Here is a 24661-nt window from a genome sequence, read left to right as displayed (position 1 = left end):
AAGCCGCAACTGGCCTCCCGCAACGGCAACTCCGCCGGCTCAACGTCGTCGACGAACTCGGCGAACTTACCCGGGAGCCGCTTGATGTCGAGCGGGTCCTCGTCGATGCGGAGGAGGAACTCGAAGCACCTCGACTCATGCGAAGATGACAACAGCATAGGCGACGACGAGCATGGGTGGCGATGCTGCTCCAACACTACGGCCCCAGCCGTGCCTGCGACCTCAACCACCTCACCGACCACCTGGCCCCACCATGGATTCCCTCGCTTGGGTTGTGAGAGAGGAGGTCGAGCGGCGCTACGGCGGAGGTTGTGCAGCTGTAGGTTTGTGATGAGGCAGCCCAACGCGCGCCCATCTTTATACGCCGGAGGCAGCCGAGGGGCGGCACGCTTGGCAATGTCATTAATATTAATTTTATTGGCAGAGGTAGGTGGCGGCTGCTCGGCAGGCTAGACATCGCTATTAACGTGACGCAGATTGCTGAAGCGATGCCTCCTCGCCAGCGTGTCATTGTGAAAACCATCGAGCCAAGTCACTGTCAGGCGGGCCAGTATGAGAAACGAGTGGTCACGCGAGCAACCGCGCAACGTCCATCGAGACGCATTCAATGTGCAAATTTGATCCACCTTTGCGCTTGACGGATCGGTCACTATATGTCCACCGCTAGGGCTGGATACATACGCATATTTCGACGGAGATGCCCTCCTACAACTGGCATGGTGGCAGTGGGGCTGCTGAATATCTGACGGTTTCAGTCAATCTCTTCTTTCCTTGTTTCCTGGTACTAGATGACCCGTTGCGCTATCGCGCAAATGGCAGAATCAAGTCAAATTTAAACTATAAGTTTTAAATTATTTTATTATTAAAAATTAGCCTGTAATTTAACTGCTTTAGTATCTTGCAGATACACCATCCCATTGAGGTACTATAGTAAGATATATATAACAGTTTAGTATAATTCAAACCATTCTTTTCTGCCTTTCTGCTTTTGTATAAGCTCCCCCCGCCAAATTATGATTATTGTACCGAAAAAAGTAGCATCATAAAAAAGCATAAAAAGACAATTAGTAATTCCAAGAAAAATATTTTTACTTATTGTGAGTAGCAAGCGAGAAAAGTTTGGTTTGACATTTTGTGCCTCCCTTAACCGATACCACTGGAACCAGAAACTATTACAAATAGTTGCCCCGCGTAGATAATTTTCACCACTATTCTCAATGATATTATCCATCCCCGTCGCGATTTGTGTTAACAGCCCAACAAATAGTTGCCCCGCGTAGACAATTTCCACCACTATTCTCAGCGATACCATCCATCCCCATCGCGATCTGCGTTAACAACCTAGTCTCTTCATCTTAACCTATCACCCTGATCTGCTACACCTCTACACCTTTCTCCATTCCCTCTACCCCATCTAATCCGCTGACCAAGTACTCCGTCATGGCCATCCACGCCATCTGCCACAGCCATCCGCTGCTTGCCCCAAGGTTTACCTAACACTTGATAGAGGACAAAAGAGATTAAACATTTCAGAATCTAAGACTCATTTCAGAATCTAAGACTCATTTCAGAATCCTAACACAATACATTTACAGAAATAGTAGGAAATCTTAAAGAAATGTACTTCAGAAATAACGATAATGAAATGTGCTAGAAAGCCATCAATACTATTAGAAAATAGAATGTGCACTTTGCAGATTAAGGTAAGGTAACTTCATGATGTTAGCATCATAAAAATGCAATTTCACTTATCATGAACCTAAATTAAATGTCCATTTGAATATACTAAATCAGACATTTATTCAACTTGTCACGAGTAAATAATTACAGAGATAATAAGAAAATAAAGGTATCATGTGTACGAAGGACCTCTAAACCAATTATGGAAATTCCTTGCATCTGTCTGGCCAAGATACCTGTCATATGACTGCTAAAGTGCTAATGACAAAAGAAATACCAGGTGGCATAACGACTCTATGTTTGTCTATGTTTGTTACAGGGAGTATAAAAGACTCATAAAATTGCCAAATTTGTTCTTATAGAGAAACAACCAAATATGAACTGAAACCATGCACTGAAAGCATTGCAACCTAATGCAAAAATAAGAACTGAGCAGCAGAACCCATCTTTTTGTACCGAAACTTACCGGTTAGCGAGATAGCAGAAACTCTCTTATTATGTTGTCATTAGTAAGGAAGTAGCATTCTATCAGTTTCACCACTGAAGTGCCATTTTTTAATTGTTCCGAGGCATAGCCAGTTAAGAGATGCTCCATAACTGGGAGCACGATTAAAATGGCTAAAACCTTGCTGCTAGGAGTAACGTGTAGAGTTAAGAAATGTATAACTACTTGGAACACCTTGTAGAGTTCAGACTCGGAGCTGAGACGTACATAAACATGAATTTATTTACCCCTTAGCCAAATTAGAAGTTAAGATGCATCATGTTAGTGGTGACATCAAACGAAACTGGTTAGCATGAATATTTTAGCAAAGCTGCTCTTTTCCATGTTGCGCCGGTGCTGCCAACATGCCTACCCTATACATTGTTCACACTTCTTTTTAAGCAAACATAATGAAAAGATGTACTTAAACTTAAACTTTTCACAGCAAGTTCCAGTCCACAGCAGAGTGCATGAATAGATGCTGAAAAGGCTTAATTTTAAACACAAGATTATAACGAAATGAAATATAACATCCTATTGTATAAGATCATTCAGTATAGTACTACAAGAAAGAGCAGGCTACATACACAGTAAATGAACAATTTCATTCCTTTAAAAAAAAGTATGTAAATATGCCAAATAATATAGGTGTTGCATCTTTGTAGTGATGTAGATTACCCCAAAAAAACTCACTCTAATTAAGTTGCTTTTCCAGTTCTTTGCTCACGCCATTGCATGCCCAGGCAGTCCCAATGCCACCGCCATTATCTCATCTTGACACTTTCTTGTGAATAGTGGGGCAGGGAAAAACTTTAGTCCTCCACCTCTTAATAAGAAAAACAAAAAAATATGCTAAGCAAAACCCATTGAAATTAAGTCACTAAATCACATTAATGAAAGTACTCAAATTTTCTCACCTCAATTGGAGAATATTTGCCAGTACATTAATAACATAGAACAAGTGCAGAACAGATGAGTGGTTGAAAACCCATAATAAAAGTGGCACATTTTGAGAAATTTAGAATTGCTGAACTGGCCTTCACATTCTTGCCACAACAAAAACCACAACAAACATGCAAGAACAGTCCTTTGATGTAAGGTAACCACGGAAGGCTGCAAATGCCAGGATCCCTAGCCCGCGCCTTCTATTCGCAGTGCCAACTGACATATGTTTCAGTGACCTTAACAGAGCCAAAGTGCTTTGCAATAGTAGAAAATGCCTGGTAGACTGCCATCACATTAGCACAACAGATGCCGGGGATGGCAATAATGGTTGGTGAAGTGAAATATCTTGAACCGGAACAGAAGTAATTTTAACCCGCACAAAGGAAGCTATAGCATTGCAAGGCCTAACTAATCACAGTTTGCTATGCCAAAACCCATTGATATTTACTAAAAGCTGCATAGTGTAGATACGGAGAAACATCAATCAGCGCCTAAAGAAGTAGATAGTGTAGTGTATGCTCTCCAGAAATAGGACGTTATGTAAAGAGAAGACATAACAAGCCTAAGTATTTGAATTGTAGCAAACAGTCCACAAGTGGAGTCATATGCCTGTGCTCAAGCTACGTGTACCGATAGGACAAAGCAAAATTAAATGTCATGTATTCTTATTTTGGAAAACATACCTGAAACACATCTAATGGCGGTTGCCCAAGATAATAGGTACCATTAAAGAGTCATAGAAAAAAGTTGTAAGAAACACAATAAAATCTCTTATCAAATACTCTTGTTGCCTTGATATATCCAGTTGAAAGGTTCCAATAACAAAAGAGTTTGTACTAACTGAAATGTGTCGCCAATATTTTCAATGGCTTCATCAACAAAAAGAATTATTCATTTTTAGTAGTTGGCTATGACCTCGAGGGCAGAACTTGCCTAATGCCTACAATTAAACCACTTCTCTTGATTTTCATTAAAAATCTACACCATCTTAACAAACAAGCAATTGGACAGAGACTGGAAAGAGAGAAAAATGTATGTACACAGAGGTCGGAAGGAGGCACGGCTACACACAACACAGTTCTTAATGGTAGGTCAGGCGAATATTCAGTAATGCCGTATACTGAAGAAATCATTCCAGATAGAATGCTTTACCCTAGGAGCGACCATCACAAGATTTAGTGACTCTAGTAAAAAAAGTGTTTCAGAAGAACTATTCAGAATATCAAGTAAAAAAAGCAAAACCAGGAGCAATTACTAAATAGTTGTATCCCTCAGCAAATCATGCAAGTTCGATTTGTGAGACCCCAATAGGACATTATAGTCTAGGGTGGCTTCCATATAGTGCATTTAAAATTGATAGCTAACATAACAGCCTAAGACGAAAGAGAAGTGTACCTAAACCAACTGAAGAGAAGCATTTAGCAAAGACAGCTCTATGGCAGAGGTGGCCTGAAGAAAAGTAAAAATTAATAGAGATACTACAATTCCCAGCTAACCTGGTATCCAAGAAGCTTTCTTTGCTTCATCATCCATTATCTTCTTCACAGTTTCAAACTCTTTTTGGCAAAGAAGAAAATTTATCAACATTTCCAGGAACACAGGACCATTATTCATCGGGAAAACATAAGGTCCTCTTGGTACGCATCATGTGACTTCACGAAATCCTCAAAAGATTCATTTTCATGGCCCATGGCCACACAAAAATATTGAATCTCTTTCAACCATAGAACTTGCCTGACAACAAAGAAATGAAGCGATTAAAAAAGGGTAAACATGAAGGACACACGGAACAGTAACTAAAACAGCTTAAACATGTAGTTAAAGATGGGGCAAGAGACGAACTCCATTATGCAGTTAACTAAACTACTCATGGCACACCGCATTCAGCTTGTATTCAGATGTGATGTTCTGTTTATCTCTATATATCCACTCCAATATGCTGATATGCGTGGACAAACAGTCACACACACTACAGCTTTTGTAGTCAGATATAATATTTTGTTTATCTCCATATCCAAAAAGCATCAGCCTAATAAGCAGCAAGTGAGTACAAATCTGTAGATCACATGAATATAGCCTACACTTGACCACCCCAGATGTCCATTTTAGGAGTTCAAATTAATTATTTTGAATTAAGGATGTGCTTTTTCATGCGAAAAAAAGAAGACAAAACAGAGAAGAAGAACAAGCAATTGTGTTAATTATTCTACTAATGAATTATTTATCCTTGATTCCTGCTGCTATATAACTATTTTCAACTGATAATTTCGAAAAAAAGAAGCAAGTAAAGGATTGGTCATCATTACAAAAAAAATATACTATAATCTGAAACACCATTCTGCAGTTACTACTTTTTATTCCAAAGTATGTTCAAATTTATACTCAATTTAAGAGGATTGAATCCAACAAAGACCTCAAAGTATAACTTGCAAGAAACAATAATTATAGGGTTTAGGGTTCAGCATTTCACCTTCGCTCTAAAGAAAAGATCTAGCTCATCCTATTGGTCACCCTCCAAAAGTCCTCAATGTTCCATTCAACCACTGTGTGGGGCAAAACAAACAGAGCATACCAAGAATAAAAGGCAAATGAGTAGAAGTGATGACAGCCTGGCACGCAAGGAGAGTACTTGACAACACAGTGCTCCCAAAAGCCTCATGCTCGGGAGAGTCGAGCACCGCCGAGCCCAGCGCAACTTCAGTTGATCTCGACATTGGAAACGCTTAGAGGTTCTCTCTGGCCGCTGATACCTTTCAGTAGCTTGTTCAGAATTAGGTATATATATTATCATTGTCCTACAAAATTACAACATCAAAGCAAGAAATTCTTTTTTGAGGAGGTTTCAAGATGCTACCAATATGATATCTCTCTCACATGGGAAAACAACTATAAAATTCAGAATTCAATTTAGCGATCAGTGATGAACCTCAGTAGTTCATTTATACTTTGTATGTATAACGATCGATACTGAAAAATGTAGTGTTTCATCAAGATTGCTATTTGTCTACTTTAATTGTTTGAACAAATATCTCATCCACCTGAAAGGCGTGAACGGAGCAGCTCACAATTAAATCAGAAAAGGAGTGAACCTATGAATCTGTTAAAACAACAAAATAAATACTCAGCTTCCAAAAAAACCCGAATCGATGGGGTCATAAATAAAAACAGCGGCAAAACAAGCATCTGACAAAGAACTAAGGATACTGTTAAAAGGTTATAGCTTCAGAAAAATAAAGCCGCCCAGTTTTTGGTTTTCGCTATTTATAAATTCACCCGCAAGCAGATCACCAAGCACACAAGAACATCATCAGGCAACAAGCTTTAAAAAAACATCATCAGGCAGGACATCAGCATAAATTAAAAATTGCATATATCGCTCAATCCGTCCAAGCTGTTGTGAATGCATAAGGAATTGAATACCAACCTTATGGACAATCCTTTTTTGCAGTTATCCATAAAGATGGCCGAAGCAACCATGATATTCATTAAATGGTGGTTCCAGCGAATAAATTTGGAATAGTAGACACAAAAGTCACTCCCTCGTGGCCTCGTATAGTTTAAAAGCCTTCCAAAATAAAGTATCAACCGAAAAACTTTAACTGCCGATTTTCAGGGCATGGTTAGTTTCAACCGAAAAACTTTAACAGCCTGCACCCTTTTTTTCAATAGACTACTCTGCTATACTGTATTTATTAGTTGTCATAGAAACATGTGTGTTCCTATCATCAGGTTTCCACGAATATTGTTTGTTTACCTTTTTTTCCTTGCTCCTTTGCCTTAGTTGTCATAATATACATGAGAGCAAGGTGAACATAGAAAGCTTACCCCTTTAAGCAGATACTGATACTGAACTTCGCAAGACAAATACGCTGAATTTTTTTCCTGTTTCCACCAAAAAAACAGGGGCTGCAACATATGAAAACAATAAGTGTACAAAAAGGTACACCAAGCCCATAATCTGTCTATAATGCAGTCATTCCTACTCAGAAGACTCCCCCTAAAAAACTCACCTTGCCATCAATCTCCTTTTCTAGGACAATATCTGTCAGCATGGCCTGAAAAGGAAGACACACATCAAGAATTTTTCTCACTGGCGGTCATAAGACGAAGAGAGGAAAAGTGACACGTAACAAAACAACCTGTCAAAGTACCAAATCATTCCTGTGTGTGAAGGCTAGATTGTATTGTCCGGTAAGAAACTTCTTTGACGACCAACTTGCCATAGACAGATTTGCAGACTTGGCACTGCCAATTCCCCAGTGAACACCCTGTTCCAGAAGCAACTATCTATAGTACTGCGCTAGTGTGCTATAAAAACTGAAAAGTAATTAAAATATCTGGGAGCTAGCTGAATGATTTAGTATAAACATGCTGAGAACTATGCAGAAGTATACACAATAAGCTGTAGCGTAGAACCAGTACCAACAATAAGCACTGTTCTACAGCTAGCAACGCATATGATTCTTGGTGTGCCACAAATCACAATGAAATATGTATGTACAAATCCGTGACTGTACAGCGCTATAACTGGATTTCCTTAAGTCCTGCAACTGAGCTGAAGAGTTTCTTTGCCGATAGCAGAAACTTTTATTTGGAAATGGAAGTGAACATAGATTATCAAAGTGAACTGATCTGTAGCATGTTTCAATTTCTTGCGGACACTCAATATCCTGAAGACACAATTAAACTCATTATATACTTCGTATATATAAACTGCTACTCATCACCTTAAACTGCTACTCATCTCCATTTGTCCGTGAATCATCACTCGCTAACTGTTTTAACAGTATACCATGTGTCCTTGTTTCATGCTGCCATGAAAATCAAGACGTCAATACAATGTATCAAAATGTTACTATGTCAATCATTTTCTGTCAGAACTAACCTGAACTGAAAGCTTGTAACTACCCATAGAACTGAATGCAATGGCGAGAGCATGATAGCAAACCGCTGTCTGAATATGATCTGGGCCTAAAAGGCACTCATTCTGCCTAAGCGCTTCTTGCAGATACCTAAGAGCGGTACTCATATTGCTCGCATCCTAGTACATCATCGCCACATTGATAAGAGTTGCTGCAACATCCGGATGATCAGGACTTGATGCTAAACTCAGCAAAAGCAGTGTACGGGACATGTGCCGCAGTGCAAGTTCAGTTTGATTGAGCCCATGATAGAACAAAGCCATGTTGCCGTAGCTGAAAAGAAAGGAAACATGAGATTTAGGCTCAGGTCATGGTTGCTAAACTGTCCTGTTATTGTTTATAAAGTTAGCTACGAAATAGGCACAACACGCTCAAACACTAAAATAAGCCACCGCAATGCAAACACAGACTAAAAAAAGGTTTTAACTCATATTGGTTCCGTTTGCCAATACCAAAGAGACCATGTTCTAGTACTAAAAAGCTGATGAGATATCACTAACCCGGCAACAGATATTGGGCAACCGGTTTGCAATAATAACAACAAATTCAGTTATGAATGGATAAATAGGTATTTTTTATCATAAACTGAAACAGTTAAAAATTATAGCACAGATAATCAAAGTACATGCTTGTGGGCTGTATCTGGATGATATAGACCAAGGCATCGTTCACTTATGATAAGCTCTTGATGTTGTTGCACAATTGCTCCCGCTATATCACCGGCATGGAACAGAACCATAGCAAGGTACCTTTAGGAATTAGGATAGCTATTTTGTGATGTGTACCTGTTGAAGTAGGGCAAAGGCTTCAGAAAATAGTGCTTATGCCTCATTCAGTGTTCCCTGAAATGCATGAACAAGGATTTGTAAAATTCATACTTTGAAATATTAACCACGTAAAGTGATCGGTTCATGGGAAGAAACAGAGTTACCTCAGGCATCCGAATTTTCCCTGCTTCCATAAGCTTCCTTGCATCAGTACAGGAAGGAACTGAGTGCTTCACAAGTGGTTGCAGATTCAAGACATCTGAAGCTTGGAATGGAGCAGCAGAATCCAACTTGTATTTGCAAGCAGCAACTATTATTCCCACCTGTTAAATGAAGAATATTAGATATGTGAAACAAATTATATTGCACGGCCACGATAGTTGTGTTGCGACAGACACTATGTACTATGTGGAACATGTTTCTAATAGCAGGCCAGCATTTTGCAATGAGATGCCCAAAAGAGCTGTGGCAAACTCGTAACAAGAAAGAACAAATGTTGCACAACCTAGGCAAAGCCACAAACTACAAAATGTGTCCCTTAACATAATCAATTGTGCACCTCCAGGTACTTTGAATAGCACGACAGGTGAATCGATAGAAATGACACATAGAGCAGTGGAACTGGAAATAGTGTTTCACCTAGTGGTATTAAGTACATCATTGCAATTATAGCATCGCTGATGCCAGTCTCAAATAGTAATACAATAAACCAGTCAGCCTCCTATCATAGTAGTTATATTTCGCAACTAAACCTCAATTGACCAACAGACTCCACAATCAAATTTCAGAGTAGACGAGATAGATGTATGGAGGTCAAGACAAACTGATAAAACTGTCCAATCCTATGGAATAATCATGTAGATCACAAGAAAAATGACGACTCACCTTTCCATCGAAATCCTCATTCCAAGATATCTTCTTGCCATTATCGCGGAACCATACAGAAGCGAGTCAGACTTGTCTCCTTGAACAATACCAGGTATGATGCTCTACAAATCCGGTACAATTGTGCAAATCAAATAAATAAGTAGACAAAGCATTTGGAAGAAACAAAGGGTGGTTCAATTAGGACGATATTCATATAATCAGCATAGTCTACAAGGAATCAGCTTTTCTAGGGAGTCTATTAATTGAACAACTGCATATGAAAGGAGAATCCTTAGTCTGGTACCCTAAATGCTGAATCTCAAGCACAACAACCATACGCCATCCCATGGTCCAACAAGATTGTGTCTGTAAGCATGAAACCAGATCTGAAAAACAACAGAAAAACCAGATCTAGCGGGGTAAATAACTGAAGTTTAAGTGCTCAGAATTAGAGAGAGACGTGAAACGAAAATGAAGCTTTACCAGCAAAATATGTTGCCCCTTCTGCATCTTCTAAACAGATATTGAGGCTGCTCCACTCCTCCTCCTCCACCCAGTTAGAGGCGTTGAGTGGAGACGGCAGGAAGGAGACGAGCCGGGGAGGCAGCAGAGGGCGCGGGAGATGGGGATTGGGCCAATCCCGTGCAAGATCTCGATGGATAAAAGAGACGAGGCGCCGCCGCCCCGTTCCTGGCCTGCTCGCCGCCGCCGCCGTCCGGTTCCTGCCCTGCTCGCCGCCGCCCCGTTCGATTCCGGCCGCCGAAACAGCAATCCTTCCCCACGCCAGCGCAGCGGAGCGACGGACGCCGCGCCTCCCTGCAGCCACGCCTCAAGCTCCTGGTCCGGCAGCCACCCCACCGCATGCGCGGAGATGGTGGAGACCGAAGATCTCGATCTCCACCGGCGGGGAGATGGTGGCGGCGCGTCCCATCGAGGGAAAACGAGAAGAGCAGCTGAGGAGGGGCCGAGGATTGGGGAGGGGAGCACGTCGTGGATTGGGCAGAGTGGCCATCCCGATCTAGGGTTTTCACCGTTTCACGGAACAACGACTGAAACGAGCGACGCGGATGAGCGCCAGCCGCTGTCTCTTGCTGCCGGTCCCACACAAAAATGGGCCCAAGCGTCATAGACCATTTACGAATCGCTGCAGGTAAAAGAAAAGTTAGTGCAACGGATGGCTGAGATGAAAAGTGGGGGAAAGATTTTACTGTGCATTGCCAAACGTGCGAACCAGATTCATTTGCCCCTCTCAGACCCCCTGGTTGAGAGGGTAGTCTAGGGACATTTATAGGAGAAACTAGATGACCCGGTGCGCCCCGGCGCACAGGCAAATGCAAGACAGTACTGTAACCATATGTTTATGCTGCTGATGTTTGTTTAATTGTCCAAGAATCCAGTAGGTCTTTGAGAGCTGCTGTATAGGCGATCTTTTTCAAAGAAAATAAAACATAAGTTTTACTCAGCTGATGTCTGTATAGTTTTCCAAGAATTCAGTATGTCTTTGAGAGCCCTTAAGCTTGTATAAACAATCCTTTTAAAAGGAAATAAAACTTCCAAGCAACACATGTACAATACAGGAGCAACATTTGCTGCATCCAACCATTTGTTCATAGCAAAGAGAAATAAATGTGTATAAATATTTTTTTTGTGCCATCAACACATACAATAAGTACAACTGAAATAGTATTATTTCCTTCAATAAGAATACATCAAGATCCTCACTAAGAATCAAACAACAAATGCGCACAGGCCACACCAAGTGGTACTTATCATACTTGCATATACCAAGATCACTATACATCATCATGCATTATCTATTAAAATAAATAGATTCTTCGGTATATATGTCAAATACAAATTGAAGTAATTTATATTTTCCAATGAATATTGATAGCTAGTGAAACATGCTGCTATGTGTCTGCTTTGAACTGCCTGCATATTTACATACACAAGGAAGTTTTGGCGCGGCGGCACGGCACACCGCGCCCGTGCTGTTATCTTTTTTTTCTATGTTGCAATAAACATAGTAGAGCAAGTGGTTATATCTGGCATACAGATAACACATCAGCCAATTATACATATAGTAGGAAGGTGCTTTTAGATAGGTCTATACAGATAGAAGGCCACTCTAGATAATTATAGATGATCTTCTTGGTACGTAATATTACATGACTGCTGTAGTGTTTATCCCAGTGGCAGTACGTAAGGTAGTTGTATTATGCATTGTGATCTCAGTAGCAAAAGTTGGTGAAATGGTTTCTTCATGAAGAGTCTCCGACTGGTTGTTATTTTATCATGTGTAGTCAATTTTGTTTGCCACACCGAGTGAAGCCTTGATGTTTCCTGCAATGAGGATAGGACATAAGATTACCGTTCTCTTATTATCTTGTATTATTTCTACAATTGACAACTATATACTTACTTGGTGAAGATAGGATTTGTGCTTAGTGACTGCAGTGAAGTGGTGGCCAGGTTGTAAAATTAGTGAGCTAGTGAAGTTTACTGTGAGATATGAAATAGAGCAGGAGTAAATGCGTTCTTTCTCGTCTTGCCTTCTATGGTGGAGCTTCATCCTGGTAAAAAGAAATACATGATGTTAAATAGGTTATCAAAGGACATTTTCTGTGACCATTTTACATATGCTCACATTTACCTCTCCTACGGTAGAATCAGCTCGATTATGTCCTTGGTATGTCAGAATCAGCTGTCTCGGTTATGTCCTTGGTAGGTGTTGCTTCTGAATTTTTCGCTTCCGGTTGGTTCTGTATGTCCTCTGGTGGGTCTATAAGCTCACACATATGCTTCATTGGCTAGTGCAGGATTAGAAATTGGTATGTTGACGTGTCAACACAACATATAAGTATTTTTGAAAGCTATCACTCCTGTGATAATATAAGTGATAAGACAATGTGTGAATAGCAGGCTCAATCAATATTTGTCATGTCAGTAGTGGTTTGAAATTCAAATACCTGAAAAATGGGAAACCATTATGCCTAGCTAGGAATAATAGCTGAATTATGCTATCTTTAGAAGTGGCTGGATGATGGCCTTCCGCATCAAAATTCTCTGCGTGCTCTCCGCATAGAATAACAATTTCGTGTCTACCACTGAACAAAAATACACACTATCAGTATGCATTCATACGTTTTGCTGAAATATTGCTATCTATACTCAGAAGCATACCCTTCAACTTTAAAGTGGATATGTCTCCTTGGTTCTTGATTCGACTTTGGTGGAATGATGTCTATCAACCTTTCCGCACGTCCAATAACATCTGAGATTAGTAGCAAAAGAGAAGATTAAGCAGATGCAAACATATAGAGAGCAATACAAAATGGACAGGGTGCATTAACAGAAAACTTGACAGACTGGTATTGTCCACTATGCGTGATTGCAGAGCATCAAATGGCATGGCGTTGTATGCAAACAGAGGAAAATTTTCAGAGTATGGAATGGTTTCAATAACCTTTGTGCGTTGGGTAAATTCTGAGCTTCGTACATCAGCAACAATAAAGATTTGATTCTTCCTGTCATACATGAATTATTTCAATGTAGAGGAAGAACATGTGTGACATAATAATCAAAATGGTAGAATTTTAATTTAATAGAATCAAGTAAATTTAGATTTTGCAGTATTCTTATTATAGTACTTGAATTGTCTCAGAGAGTGCAGAGGAAGAACATGGGATCAGGATAACCCTGAGAAGGAACTAAAATAACTATTGACGATACAGAATACTGGTCAGGCTTCAGTCTCCTATAACATAGCATTTTGGCATAAGCCATGTACTCAGATCGATAACATAGCATGTCGATCATAAATCATCATAATCATGTCGATTTTTTTAATTAGGAATTATGATTTCTCGTAGTTCATTAAGCACCCAAGTCTACCAACAAAAGACTTATACCTGCCAAATCAAAGGTTCAAACTGTAGGAAAAAATTAACCAGGCATATCTAAGCGAGTCTGGATGATTTATAATTTATTGTGGAAACCTGAATAAATATGAGTTGGCAAATACCGTGTCTGAATTCATATTAGCGAAAAAAAGCTCCGTCTAAATTACAATGCTAGGAGAATAAAATACAAGAAGCATTCGAAATCAGCAACAAACGAAAGACTTGGAAAGAGCACTATTTCTAGTCCAAGGAAAAGGTCAATTACACCCACAATAGTAAAAGGACAAAAGTTATGTACACAACTCAGTAGCATGTAAAGATAGAAGGAGTGTAAAATAATAACCATATGACACCCTTACACTTTCTAAACTGCATTTTGTATGACTTCCATCCACAAAAATCTCTTATCACATTGAAATAAATAAAATGTATGACCACTTTCCTCTCAAATGTACAACTAATACAGCTGAGTATACCAATGTTATTAACTGTATCTTCAATTATTTCCTTACATACAAATCTACTACTTTTAACACCTACACATGACTGGATGTAATAGACTGAATGTTCATCACGATCGTAAAAAAATAGTGCTGAAAAGATTTAAGTTTTATTTGGATAATCGGAACAAAAGTTCAGAAGAAAAGCCTGTAATCAGCCAATCACAGTGGATTGCTATAGTACAATGAACATTGAGAATATGGAAAAAAGTATTAGGCATATTATCTGACCTACAGCTAAGTAAGTTGACCAAGTAGTGACCGGTCAGATTAGGGTTCTATTGGCCAATGATTTCGTATTCTCATTCTCTAACTAATATTTGAGCTAAAAAAATTATAAGCACCAGCAGAAAGGTGGTACGCAAAGATAAGCCAGGATTAAATATTCCTGTTCTGTTTTGATTCTCTGTAGTAGATGACAAATTATAAGATGATGGCGTCTTTCATAGTTTAGAAAAGGTAAAGATGAGCCATTGCTAAATGTTACTACTCTATAATATGATGCCCATCTTTCTTTCTATTCAAAACTACCCTCGCAATAAAACCATTAGCGAATTGATACAGTTGCTTCACATTACAAAAGAAGCTTAACAAATTGTACCATTGTTTGGCCCTGAATGAGCAGGTCAGCCATTGTTCTATTGCTTCAGTCGGAAGCGGTGTTGCTTCCCATTGGCAAGGCTGAAATACACCAACTTGAGACACCTGAAATTGCATAATCGGGCACTTTAATTCAGTGGTTGAGCCCTACATAACAGTCGCTGATTTTAATGTATTAACTAACGTCAGAACTTCAAGAGATATGTGTGATTAATCAGTCGCTAATTTATTTCACCCCGCAGAGATGTATGCTGGTAGAATTAGACGATTTGCCAATCAAACTGAAGGTAAATTGAATGAGTATGGAAATACTAAAAATGAATGAATTTCCAAACAAAGCATTCTGCATCAATATAATAGTAGAACAAACTTAAGGAGCATAAGCGGACAGTAAACCAATCATATCAATTTAATTACATCAAAAAATTGAAAATTACTTACCTGCATCAAGGTGCTGCAACCTGAGCATGCTCATGTACATAGAGTTGTTAAGTCTGCCTTACCACCAAGGAGGTGGCGGCTAAGACCAAGTTGGATGAGGCGAGGACGTCCATCTCAATGGTTGCGGCAAGGCTTGTCAAGGAGTACCGAGGAGATCAATCTCGATGGTAACCTGCCGAGATACGCTATGGATATAACACATGTCGCTGCGAACAATCTAAAGGAAACACCAATAAATAGAGCATATAACTTATTGTAATGAAACGTATTGGTTAGCAAGACAACATTCAATCAACTTAACCAGTGAAGTGCCTTTGAAGGTACACCCAGTTACGAAAGGCCTAATAAGTACTGGTTAACCAGCTTAACATCGATAATTTGATATCTCAACGAACAATGCAATCTGACAATACGTAAAAACAAGCTTAGGAAAATTAATATGGATCAGCACATAGGCAGCAACATATATGCTTACAGTGTAGAGCATATACAACTACAGTCTATAGCTTTGTAAAGTTACACTGATGAGCATAGATAGTTCTAAAGAAAGAACATTTAGCAAACTCTGATAACAGGGTACTCAGGAATTAAGCTTAGTGCACTAACACGAGAATTTGGATTAACCAAGGTTCAGCGATATTGGCCCAGCTATGAAAATCATATGAGAAAAAAGAGGCATGTGCTGCAAATTGTTGTTTTGTAGGAGGAAACCCATACAAGGTCTAAGTGCTATACCGTGATTGTCTTTCCTCTCTTTCGATCAGCTGATTTATCGCTGATTGCCTCACATACCATACCTTCAAAGAATACAACATCCCCTGTTGGTACTTTGCTTTCTGAGTGCTCAAACTGTGAAGATCTGAAACACCAGTAGTATATTATGACCTGTAAGCATGAAAATGAAGCTTAATTGGAAGAAAGAAATCTGCAAGATTATGATAAGAAGAGCAAACGATATTACTGATAGCTCCCTCGAACAACACAAATGAAGAATTATCAAATAGGACATCAGGAGACTCACATTCTTCTTATTCTCTAATTTTGAAAAAACCAATAACATCCACCCTATTATCTGATTTTGATAAACCTTTGGGCGATGGACCAGAAGACGGCGATGAAGCACACAGGGGAGCAAGAAAATCCGTCTAGTCACTGAAGTAGCTAGCTAACTATTTCTATGGAAAACTTTGGAAAGTCCAAGATTTCGTAAAGCACGTGGTGTGACCTATGTGGTATCCATTTGTGGGGAAAATGAAACCAGATTATATCATTCTTAGACGGCACAATAGAGAAAGCACAAAAATTATACCATTCAAAACGCGATCGGACGATAAAAATCTTTCCCGCTACCATGTACGCCATGAGGTGAGAAATCAGTGTATCTGGATGAGGAGAAAAAAGTGCAGCACAAGCCAGGGGAAAGACATAAGTTAAAATTTGGCACATACAATGACAAATACATGATAACAAAACATAAGCTGGCAGAGATGGGGATCATACCACACACCAGCGAAAGCCGCCTTCCCTGTGTGCATCATCTGTAAACCACCAAAACGCGACCGAACGATAACAATCTTTCCTGCTAGCAACCTCCAACATAGTCTGGAGATCAAGTGCAGGCTGGCTTCCATAGCCATGGCCACTTCGATAATGGGTTTACACTGATAATGGGTTTACACTGATGCTTCATTCCCTGAAATAAAATTAGCCTTTAGTAGTTATCACTGAAATTCAAAAGGAGCTGAAAATCACAAATTCAAACAAACTTGCTCATCTACAGCACATAGCTTCACAAAAATAAAACCCAATTTTATGTTTTCTGTTGGAATTTGTAAATCTACTCTCAAGTAGATCATCAGGCACTTCTTGAGCATAAACAAAAAATGCAAGTATATCATTTAATCCCTCCAGAAATTAACCAAGCACTATTGAAAGAAACAACTAATCCCTCCAGCATTTAACCAAATACTGGACTCGTGATCTTCTATGGAACTGTTATGAATGCTGAGGATAAAAGCATAAGAAAGTGAATACCAACCTCACCGACGAATCATTTTTCACAGTTATTACCCACAAAGATGGCCAAAGCAACCTTGTGGTCCAGCGGCTTAGCGAGGCAGAATCACCGGAGCCGTCGCGCAAGCATGCTCTCTTGCTTGTACACGCATTAGCTCAGCTTGCAAAGCAATGGTTAACCTGGTGTGAAGAAACTGTTTTCTATTGGTATCTACAATCTACCTGCAAGCAATTCATGAGCATCAAAGAAATAACATATAGTTCAATCCTATCAGAAATTAACCAAATACTCAAGAAACATTAAGAAAAAAGGTGGAGAAACTAAGGGAAGCAGCATCGTCAACAACATCAACTAAAGGGATTAATCGAGAAATACAACCTACACATACCTCTACAAATGAGGTGGGCAAGGCTTAATTGAGATGAACAAAAATGCATACAATTAGCAAGTAGGAGTGTTTTAGGCCTAGCTGATCATACCTTCATGTTCACCAAATCGATTCTCCCAAGTTGGCCCTTCTATCTGAACAAAAGCCAACAACAAGAGGCAAATCTTAAAGAAATCTATACATGTAGAATAGAGAGAGAGAAAGATTTGTGAGTGGGGATAAAGAAAGAGAAATACCTGCATCGGCTGAACGGTGATGGCAATGCTGGAAAGGAAGGAGAAGATATGGGAGCCTGCCTTATAAAGTTATGAGTGAGTTTGTTGTTGATGACGGAGCAGTGGACGTGTCGCGGTCAATTTCCCACTTCTCAGTCTCAAACAAGCTCTCCAACATCAGCTCTTCATGGTGCTGATATTGTCATTGATGCTTATTGACAATAAATCCAATCGATATCGTTGGTACCGAGGAAAAATAATTCAGTTGCACAAAGACTCGTGCATATGCAGCCCGCTTATACCGATAGAGAAACTTGAAATACTAAACCACCCATCAAAGTTATTTATTACTACCAAGGAATCAAGAAACGGTCATGATTCTTTTAAGTTCTAGAGGCATGCATGGCTGGGAAAAAGGATTTACCTTTTAAAGCAACTCCACAGGTATGAGAAGCAAACAACATAACTTGATACCTCACATGGCTTTTTATGTCCACCTGAACTAAAAAAAGATTTAAAAGTTTATTAATTAGATGGATAAATCCCAGAAAGTGAGCCACCTAAGAAACAGATAAAAACACCTATTTATGAGATTAGCCCTCCGAAATTCAGTGGAAGGGACCATACCATCAGATAACCACTTTAAGCATGATGGCACGGACAAACAAAACAAAAGAAAAAAAATCATTCCACTTGTTAGCATGATCTTTAACAATAGCTTCAGAATGATCCGAGATCACAAGGTGCACACTTTATGCATTATATCATTGCATCGTCGTACTGGTTAAAATAGATCAGCGCAGGTACCTGTAAAATAACAAGTCATGCTTCTAAAAATAGTAAAATAGTAGGTTATGCAGATAACACATCACAATTAACAATTTGAGAAGGCAAAATAGCTAAGACTAACCTCAAACTAACTGCAATACATCAAGATCATTTTAAGAAGTCCTAATTCTGCTGTGAGTAAGGTCAAAACCTTGCAACTAACAAAAACAAAAGAAAAGGTCAGAGTTTGCTGACCCTACCGCTGGTAGCTACATTGTCTTTACCCTACTCAAGTGTTATTGCAAAGCCAAATTATGAACTCATAGTATCATGTTCCACTCTCTGCAAGAAAAGGAAGACCCATCTACTATTTCTGCTCAAATCATGTCAAAAAGAAAAATGAACAAACATATGTGCCATGCAGCTAAATAAAGCTGGAGCATTTCTGAACCAAACCCCTTGCAATAAGTTCCCAATGCACTCAAGGAGTCACCTGTTAGCTATCTGGAGGAGCCTCTGTGGTCTGAATGTCCGATGTGCATCAATGTACAAAGCCTTTCCTTCACCACCACCTTGGTCCAATGGAAGCTGAAATATATGACATACCATTGCTGAATCTATAAATACTGAGGGTACTTGAAAAAAGGAATCCACTACATACCAAGCTGTGCTCACAGTCACAGCCATCTTTGTTCACACGCCACCACTTCTTCTCAATCATAGCTGCTGGCTAGTTGATCATCTCTTTTTCAGGTCCATCACTTGTTCCATCACATCTAATAAGAATGGCCTGCAAATGTTCCTTGCTTCAGTCATTTCATCAAACAGATGGCCAAAAATCAAGATCTGGCCAGGTTGGTTGGATGCCAACACGAGAGAGAGAGAGAGAGAGAGAGAGAGAGAGAGAGATGGAGGGAGAGGGAGAGGGACCTGTAGGTGGAGCAGGCAGATCGAGGAGGAGGCGGGAAAGGACGGGGTGGTCGCTGCCGTGCTCAAGGCCGGGACCAGGCTGGATGAGGAGGTCGTCGCTGCCCTCACCTCGTCCCCAATCCTCTTCCATTGCCATGCTGGAGGAAGATGTAGAGGGAGGAGGCAGAGGAGGTGAGAAATAGGAGAGAGAAAGAGAGCAAATACGGGGAGGGAGAGGCCACGAGGGCATACCTGCGGGCGAGCTCCACTTCTGCCGGTCGCCATGGAGCAGGGGACGCGCTGGTGGTGGTCGAGCTCCTCGAGCCCCTCCCACACCAAGGACCGCCGCCGCATCCTCCTCTCCCGAGGCAGCCGCCGCCGTTGTACCCGCATACGCGGCCGGGAGGGCGAGACGGCGCGAGCTCGACCTCTGAGCCGGCGGGCCGCCGACTCAATCCCCTCGGCGGCCGCGATGCCGGCCTCCTCCGGGACGCTGCTCTCGCCCGCCGCTCACCCTACGCGCCGCTGAGCTCGAAAACCGGAGGATCCTCCACCCCTTCTGGACGGATTCGAGCCCGCCTCCTCTGCACTGCCTCGTATCGCTGGAGTGGGGAGAGAGGTCGCCCAGCAGGCGGCTGATTGGGGAGGAGGAGAGGAGGCAGGGATTGGGGAGGAGGAGAGGAGGCGGATTGGGGAGTGGCTCGGGTGCGCGATCTAGGTTTCCCCCCGCAAGCCCAAGCAAGGTGACACAAAACGAACCACATTGTTGTCCCTGTTCGCTGGACCCGCACGACGTTCGGTCCCAGCTGTCATCGACCCACGTAGAGAAGCAGCGGGTGAAAAAAGAAACTACCACATCTAACGGCTGAGGTAGAAAGTGGGATGGGAAAATCACTGTGCAAGGTGAAACCAGCGATCAGGATTCATTTGCCCCTTTTGAGGCCTCCTGGAGGCGGGTACTCTAGGAACATTTATAGAAGAAATTGCTCCAGCAACGCATACAGGGGCGGGGGCTACGGTTAGTAGATGTGCAGACCGAAAGAGCGGTGCGCAGGTGCACGCTATGGTTTACTGCCGCTGCATGAGGCATTGGGCATCTCCAACCGGGGGACACCCGGACAGCGGCCCGCGTCCGCGTGTCCGTTTGGGTCGCGCGCTGCGCAACGCGCGGACGCAGCGCATTTGTAATAAAATAAAATAAAAAGGAAAACAACAAAACATAAATTTAAACTAGTTGGTCATTAAATTTAGCCCTATTTTGGGCAAATTTTACACAAAAGAAAGCTCTATATGGCTTTAAACTAAATAAAAACCCTAGCTAGGGTTTGCGAGCACGCGGTGGCCGCCGGCAGTACTACCCCCAGTAGTACTCGTCGTCGGCGGCATCGATGACGACGACGCCCCCTGGCGGCGACGCGCTGTTTCGGCTCGAAACGCCGGAGGGCACCGGGGACTCCGGCCAGGGCGACCACTGCGCCTTTTCCCAGGCGGAGTCCGGGTTCGGCGGGCTCGCCGGCCTGCGCAGCCGTGCCCTCCACGCGGACTCACCGCGGAGCTGCTCCTCTGCTGCGGCCTGCAGCTCCGCCTGTAGCCGGAGCGTGGCCAGGCGCTCCTCCTCCGCCAGGCGCGCGGCCCGGCGCTCCTCCTCCTCCCGGAGCGCCGCCTGACGCCTTGCCTCCTCCTGACGGCGCGCCAGCTCGAGGAAGGCCCACGCCTCCGCCTGGGCGTCCTCCTGGGCCTTCCTGGCCGCCTCCTCCAGCGCGGAGGCGCGCAGCGTCTCGGCGAGGTGCGGCCATTTGGCCAGCTCGTCGAGATCGCTCTGCTCGCGGGACGCCGCGAGCGCCGCCTGCAGCTCCGGGTCGTCCTCCTCCGCCTGGGGCTGGTGCGGGGCCTGGGGCTGCTCGCCGATGTAGAGGCCGCCGGGGCGGCGGCCAGCCCGCCTTGCAGGTGTGCGTGGCTGCGCGCGAGGCCGCGCCGTCGCGGAGGTGAAGCACGTGTGCCGGCGCGCATCGTGCTCCACCTCGAACCACAAGTCCCAGTTGGGACTTGCGTCGCCGTAAGAGGGGTCCTGCTGGAGGTCCGCCGGCAGCTGCGCGCGGCGCCTCCGGATCTCCGCGACGCGGGCGCGGCCGGACGCCGGGATGGGCGGCACCGGAACCCGATCTGGGCTCAGGTGCCAGCCGTGGGGGAGGTGCACGTCCCCCCCCACGGCATTGGGACGCCGGCGTCCCAGAACATCTGCGCCACCGCTACGGTGACGTAGATCTGGTCGCGTCTGGGCGTCGCCGGCGGCCCCATTGCGAACGCCGGCGGCGCGACTGGCCGGCTACTGCCGGCCTCGTGGTCGTTGGCGGACGGCTGGAACTCTCGCTTCGGGGCCATGGCGGCGCGGAAGCTTCGAGCTCGTGCGTGCGGCCGGAGTGGAGAGAGTGGGGACTGGATAGGGACAGTCCCCTTCCCCAGTCCACATTTAATAGGACTGGGGCACCGACAGGTGGGCCAGCCACGCGGACGAGGCGGACACGTGAGGACGCCGCGTGCCATCCGCGGCCACGCAAACCCGGCCCAGATTTGGGCCGGGTTTGCGTCGTTCCGGACTCCGTGGCCGTCCGCTTTTGTGGTGCGTCCCCGCGTTGGACCGCGTTTTTGTCCGGCTCGACTCAAACGGACGCGCGGGCGCGGTTTGGGTCGCGCGGTTGGAGATGCCCCGAGGCCATGAGGGGTAAAGGTTCTTTGGCTTCTTGCTATCTGCTATCTGCTGTCGCTGCCCCTCTTCTCTCAGCGATCCTGGGAAATTTGTTCGTGCTCGGTGCGGTTGCATGGTTTTGGGGGTGGTGAGTGGGCACAAAACTGTTTTGGAACTTGTTCAGCTTTGATGCTAACGGCACCTCATTGCTCGGTCAAAACAATCCTCCTTTTCTCTCTCTCCAATGTTGTTGTGCTGTTAAGATTACAGCGTTGCGGTATTAAGAGGTTTTCTATAGCCTCATATGTTGCGGTATTATTTTGTTTTCATGGTTGAATTGCTTCTTTCTCACTCATCCGCTAGAACAGTTTTATTTGTAACGGAAAAGATATCATGAAAAATAGTTCTATCGTTGGTGAATATAGCCGTCTCTCTCGCCGGGCGACGCTGCTACCAAATTGCTCCGTCCATCGAGGCTTTGGAGGTGTGGCAAACCACGCTACGAGAAAGTTCTCCCTTCTTTTTTTAAACATAATTTTAGTATACTGTTTAGGATGTTTTGACATTTTAAAATTAATTAGAAAAGGTCATCTCGGCCATAACATATGAAGTTGTCTTCCCAACAGATCCCCTAAGATTTAAGAGGTGTTTGTGTTTGTTGATATGGTTGCTGCTCTGGCTCTGCTTATCTACAATTCTCATCGACGATCGTTGTTATTGTGGTGTGCTAGTTTTAAAGGTTTTAAAGCATCTTCAGTCGCTTCCCCCAAACAGCGTCTGGTTAAAGTGCCGGATTGGTCGTGTGGGCGACCCCGCGACTTGGTGTTGTGCTTGGGGGCATCCCTCTCTAGCTACGTTTCCCAAACCCGACCGCAAAACAATTTTCTATTTAAAATTAACGTTTTATTTATAATTTTGGAAATGCTTCGTTGCTTTAACATGGAAAAACATTAAACGGCCAATAAGAACATACAGAAACTTTGGGAAACACCAAGAGAGGGCATAAAAACCTAGACTACAGGTTGGCCCTAGTCTTCTTCGTTGTCGTCGTCATTGCTGTCGTTGCTCGATTCGTTGTGGTAGTGGATACAGGAACACTCTTTGTCATACATCTTGACGCTCATCTCGATGTCGCCTTCGTAGAAGAAGTTCACCAAGCAGGTTGATCTAGCGGTCATGGTTGCGGGCGAACTTATTCCAGCCGGTGTGGAGGTACATCTTGCCTTCCCCGTCGAACAAGACCTCCAGGGTACACCGGCAGAAGTCGAAGTCTGCTTCCCGTGGGGTTACCGCGGCTCCCAGCCGGCAAGGAATTCGACGAAAACGCGTCCGGGAGCTTCTTCTTGCCTCGGTGATGAAGACGAAAAACTTGAAGTACTTGTTACAAGGGCAAACCTCTTCCTCATGCGAACCCGCCATGGAGCGCGTGCGGAGAAACTTGGGTGGCGACTAGGGTTGTGGATATGTGGTGCTAGGGTTGTGCGGGAGGGGCGATGAGTGAGCACCCCGTTTTATACACCGGAGGCAGGCGAGGGATGGTGGCGCGCATTGACGCCGGCACACATGACAAGGTGCGATGAGACGTCACATTGCGCGTTTGTGGAAAATGCAATGTCGCTGCGTGATGACCCACAAGTATAGGGGATCGCAACAGTCTTCGAGGAAAGTAAAACCCAATTTATTGATTCGACACAAGGGGAGACAAAGAATACTTGAAAGCCTTAACAGCGGACTTGTCAATTCAGCTGCACCTGGAAACATACTTGCTCGCAAGAGTTTGTCAGTAGCAACAGTTTTATAGCAGTAGCAGTAGTGAAATATCAGCAGCAGTGTAACAAAGACAGCAGTAGTGATTATAGTAAACAGCAGGATTAAAATACTGCAGGCATAGGGATGGATGAACGGGCGTTGCGTGGATGAGAGAAACTCATGTAACAATCAAAGCAGGGCATTTGCAGATAGTAATAAAACGGTATCCAAGTACTAAACAATCCATAGGCATGTGTTCCATATTTAGTCGTACGTGCTCGCAATGAGAAACTTGCACAACATCTTTTGTCCTACCAGCCGGTGGCAGCCGGGCCTCTAGGGAATCTACTGGAAATTAAGGTACTCCTTTTAATAGAGCACCGGAGAAAAGCATTAACACTCCGTGAACACATGTGATCCTCACATCACCGCCTTCCCCTCCGGTTGTCCCAATTTCTGTCACTTTGGGGCCTCGGGTTCCGGACAGCGACATGTGTATACAACTTGCAGGTAAGATCATAAAACAATGAATATCATCATGAAACAATAACATGTTCAGATCTGATATCATGGCACTCGGGCCCTAGTGACAAGCATTAAGCATAACAAGTTGCAACAATATCACCAAAGTACCAATTACGGACACTAGGCACTATGCCCTAACAATCTTATGCTATTACATGACCAATCTCATCCAATCCCTACCATCCCCTTCAGCCTACAGCGGGGGAATTACTCACACATGGATGAGGGAAACATGGCTGGTCGATGGAGAGGCGTCGGTGGTGACGTTGGCCATGATCTCCTCCAATTCCCCGTCC

The 24661-nt window shown here is 43.2% G+C and overlaps 1 protein-coding gene, 5 long non-coding RNA genes and 1 pseudogene across 6 annotated transcripts; all 7 read right to left on the bottom strand.

Annotated features, from left to right (window-relative positions):
• Nucleotides 1–7845: 7845 nt before the first annotated feature.
• LOC124648167 lies at nucleotides 7846–8992 on the bottom strand (annotated as a pseudogene).
• A 2783-nt stretch (nucleotides 8993–11775) lies between these two features.
• On the bottom strand, nucleotides 11776–12469 carry LOC124676488. Its single transcript, XR_006993654.1, has 3 exons — nucleotides 12319–12469; nucleotides 12088–12238; nucleotides 11776–12008 (listed from the first exon to the last, which is right to left on the bottom strand). It is a non-coding gene; the product is annotated as an uncharacterized LOC124676488 (long non-coding RNA).
• A 17-nt stretch (nucleotides 12470–12486) lies between these two features.
• Nucleotides 12487–13964, bottom strand: LOC124648156. Its single transcript, XM_047187961.1, has 4 exons — nucleotides 13927–13964; nucleotides 12849–12939; nucleotides 12635–12772; nucleotides 12487–12547 (listed from the first exon to the last, which is right to left on the bottom strand). The coding sequence occupies exons 1-4, from the start codon at nucleotides 13940–13942 to the stop codon at nucleotides 12487–12489; spliced, it is 306 nt and encodes a 101-aa protein (XP_047043917.1). The 5' UTR covers nucleotides 13943–13964.
• A 741-nt stretch (nucleotides 13965–14705) lies between these two features.
• LOC124676481 lies at nucleotides 14706–15897 on the bottom strand. Its single transcript, XR_006993652.1, has 3 exons — nucleotides 15844–15897; nucleotides 15109–15280; nucleotides 14706–14772 (listed from the first exon to the last, which is right to left on the bottom strand). It is a non-coding gene; the product is annotated as an uncharacterized LOC124676481 (long non-coding RNA).
• On the bottom strand, nucleotides 15898–16701 carry LOC124676473. Its single transcript, XR_006993651.1, has 3 exons — nucleotides 16609–16701; nucleotides 16418–16490; nucleotides 15898–15993 (listed from the first exon to the last, which is right to left on the bottom strand). It is a non-coding gene; the product is annotated as an uncharacterized LOC124676473 (long non-coding RNA).
• Nucleotides 16702–17278: 577 nt separating this feature from the next.
• On the bottom strand, nucleotides 17279–18219 carry LOC124676466. Its single transcript, XR_006993647.1, has 4 exons — nucleotides 18153–18219; nucleotides 17750–17921; nucleotides 17605–17647; nucleotides 17279–17346 (listed from the first exon to the last, which is right to left on the bottom strand). It is a non-coding gene; the product is annotated as an uncharacterized LOC124676466 (long non-coding RNA).
• A 782-nt stretch (nucleotides 18220–19001) lies between these two features.
• Nucleotides 19002–19523, bottom strand: LOC124676459. Its single transcript, XR_006993642.1, has 3 exons — nucleotides 19427–19523; nucleotides 19158–19286; nucleotides 19002–19084 (listed from the first exon to the last, which is right to left on the bottom strand). It is a non-coding gene; the product is annotated as an uncharacterized LOC124676459 (long non-coding RNA).
• Nucleotides 19524–24661: the final 5138 nt, after the last annotated feature.

The sequence above is a fragment of the Lolium rigidum genome, chromosome 1 (genome assembly GCF_022539505.1).
Source record: "Lolium rigidum isolate FL_2022 chromosome 1, APGP_CSIRO_Lrig_0.1, whole genome shotgun sequence".
Taxonomy (NCBI): Eukaryota; Viridiplantae; Streptophyta; class Magnoliopsida; order Poales; family Poaceae; genus Lolium; species Lolium rigidum.
This window is presented reverse-complemented; position numbering and strand designations above follow the sequence as displayed.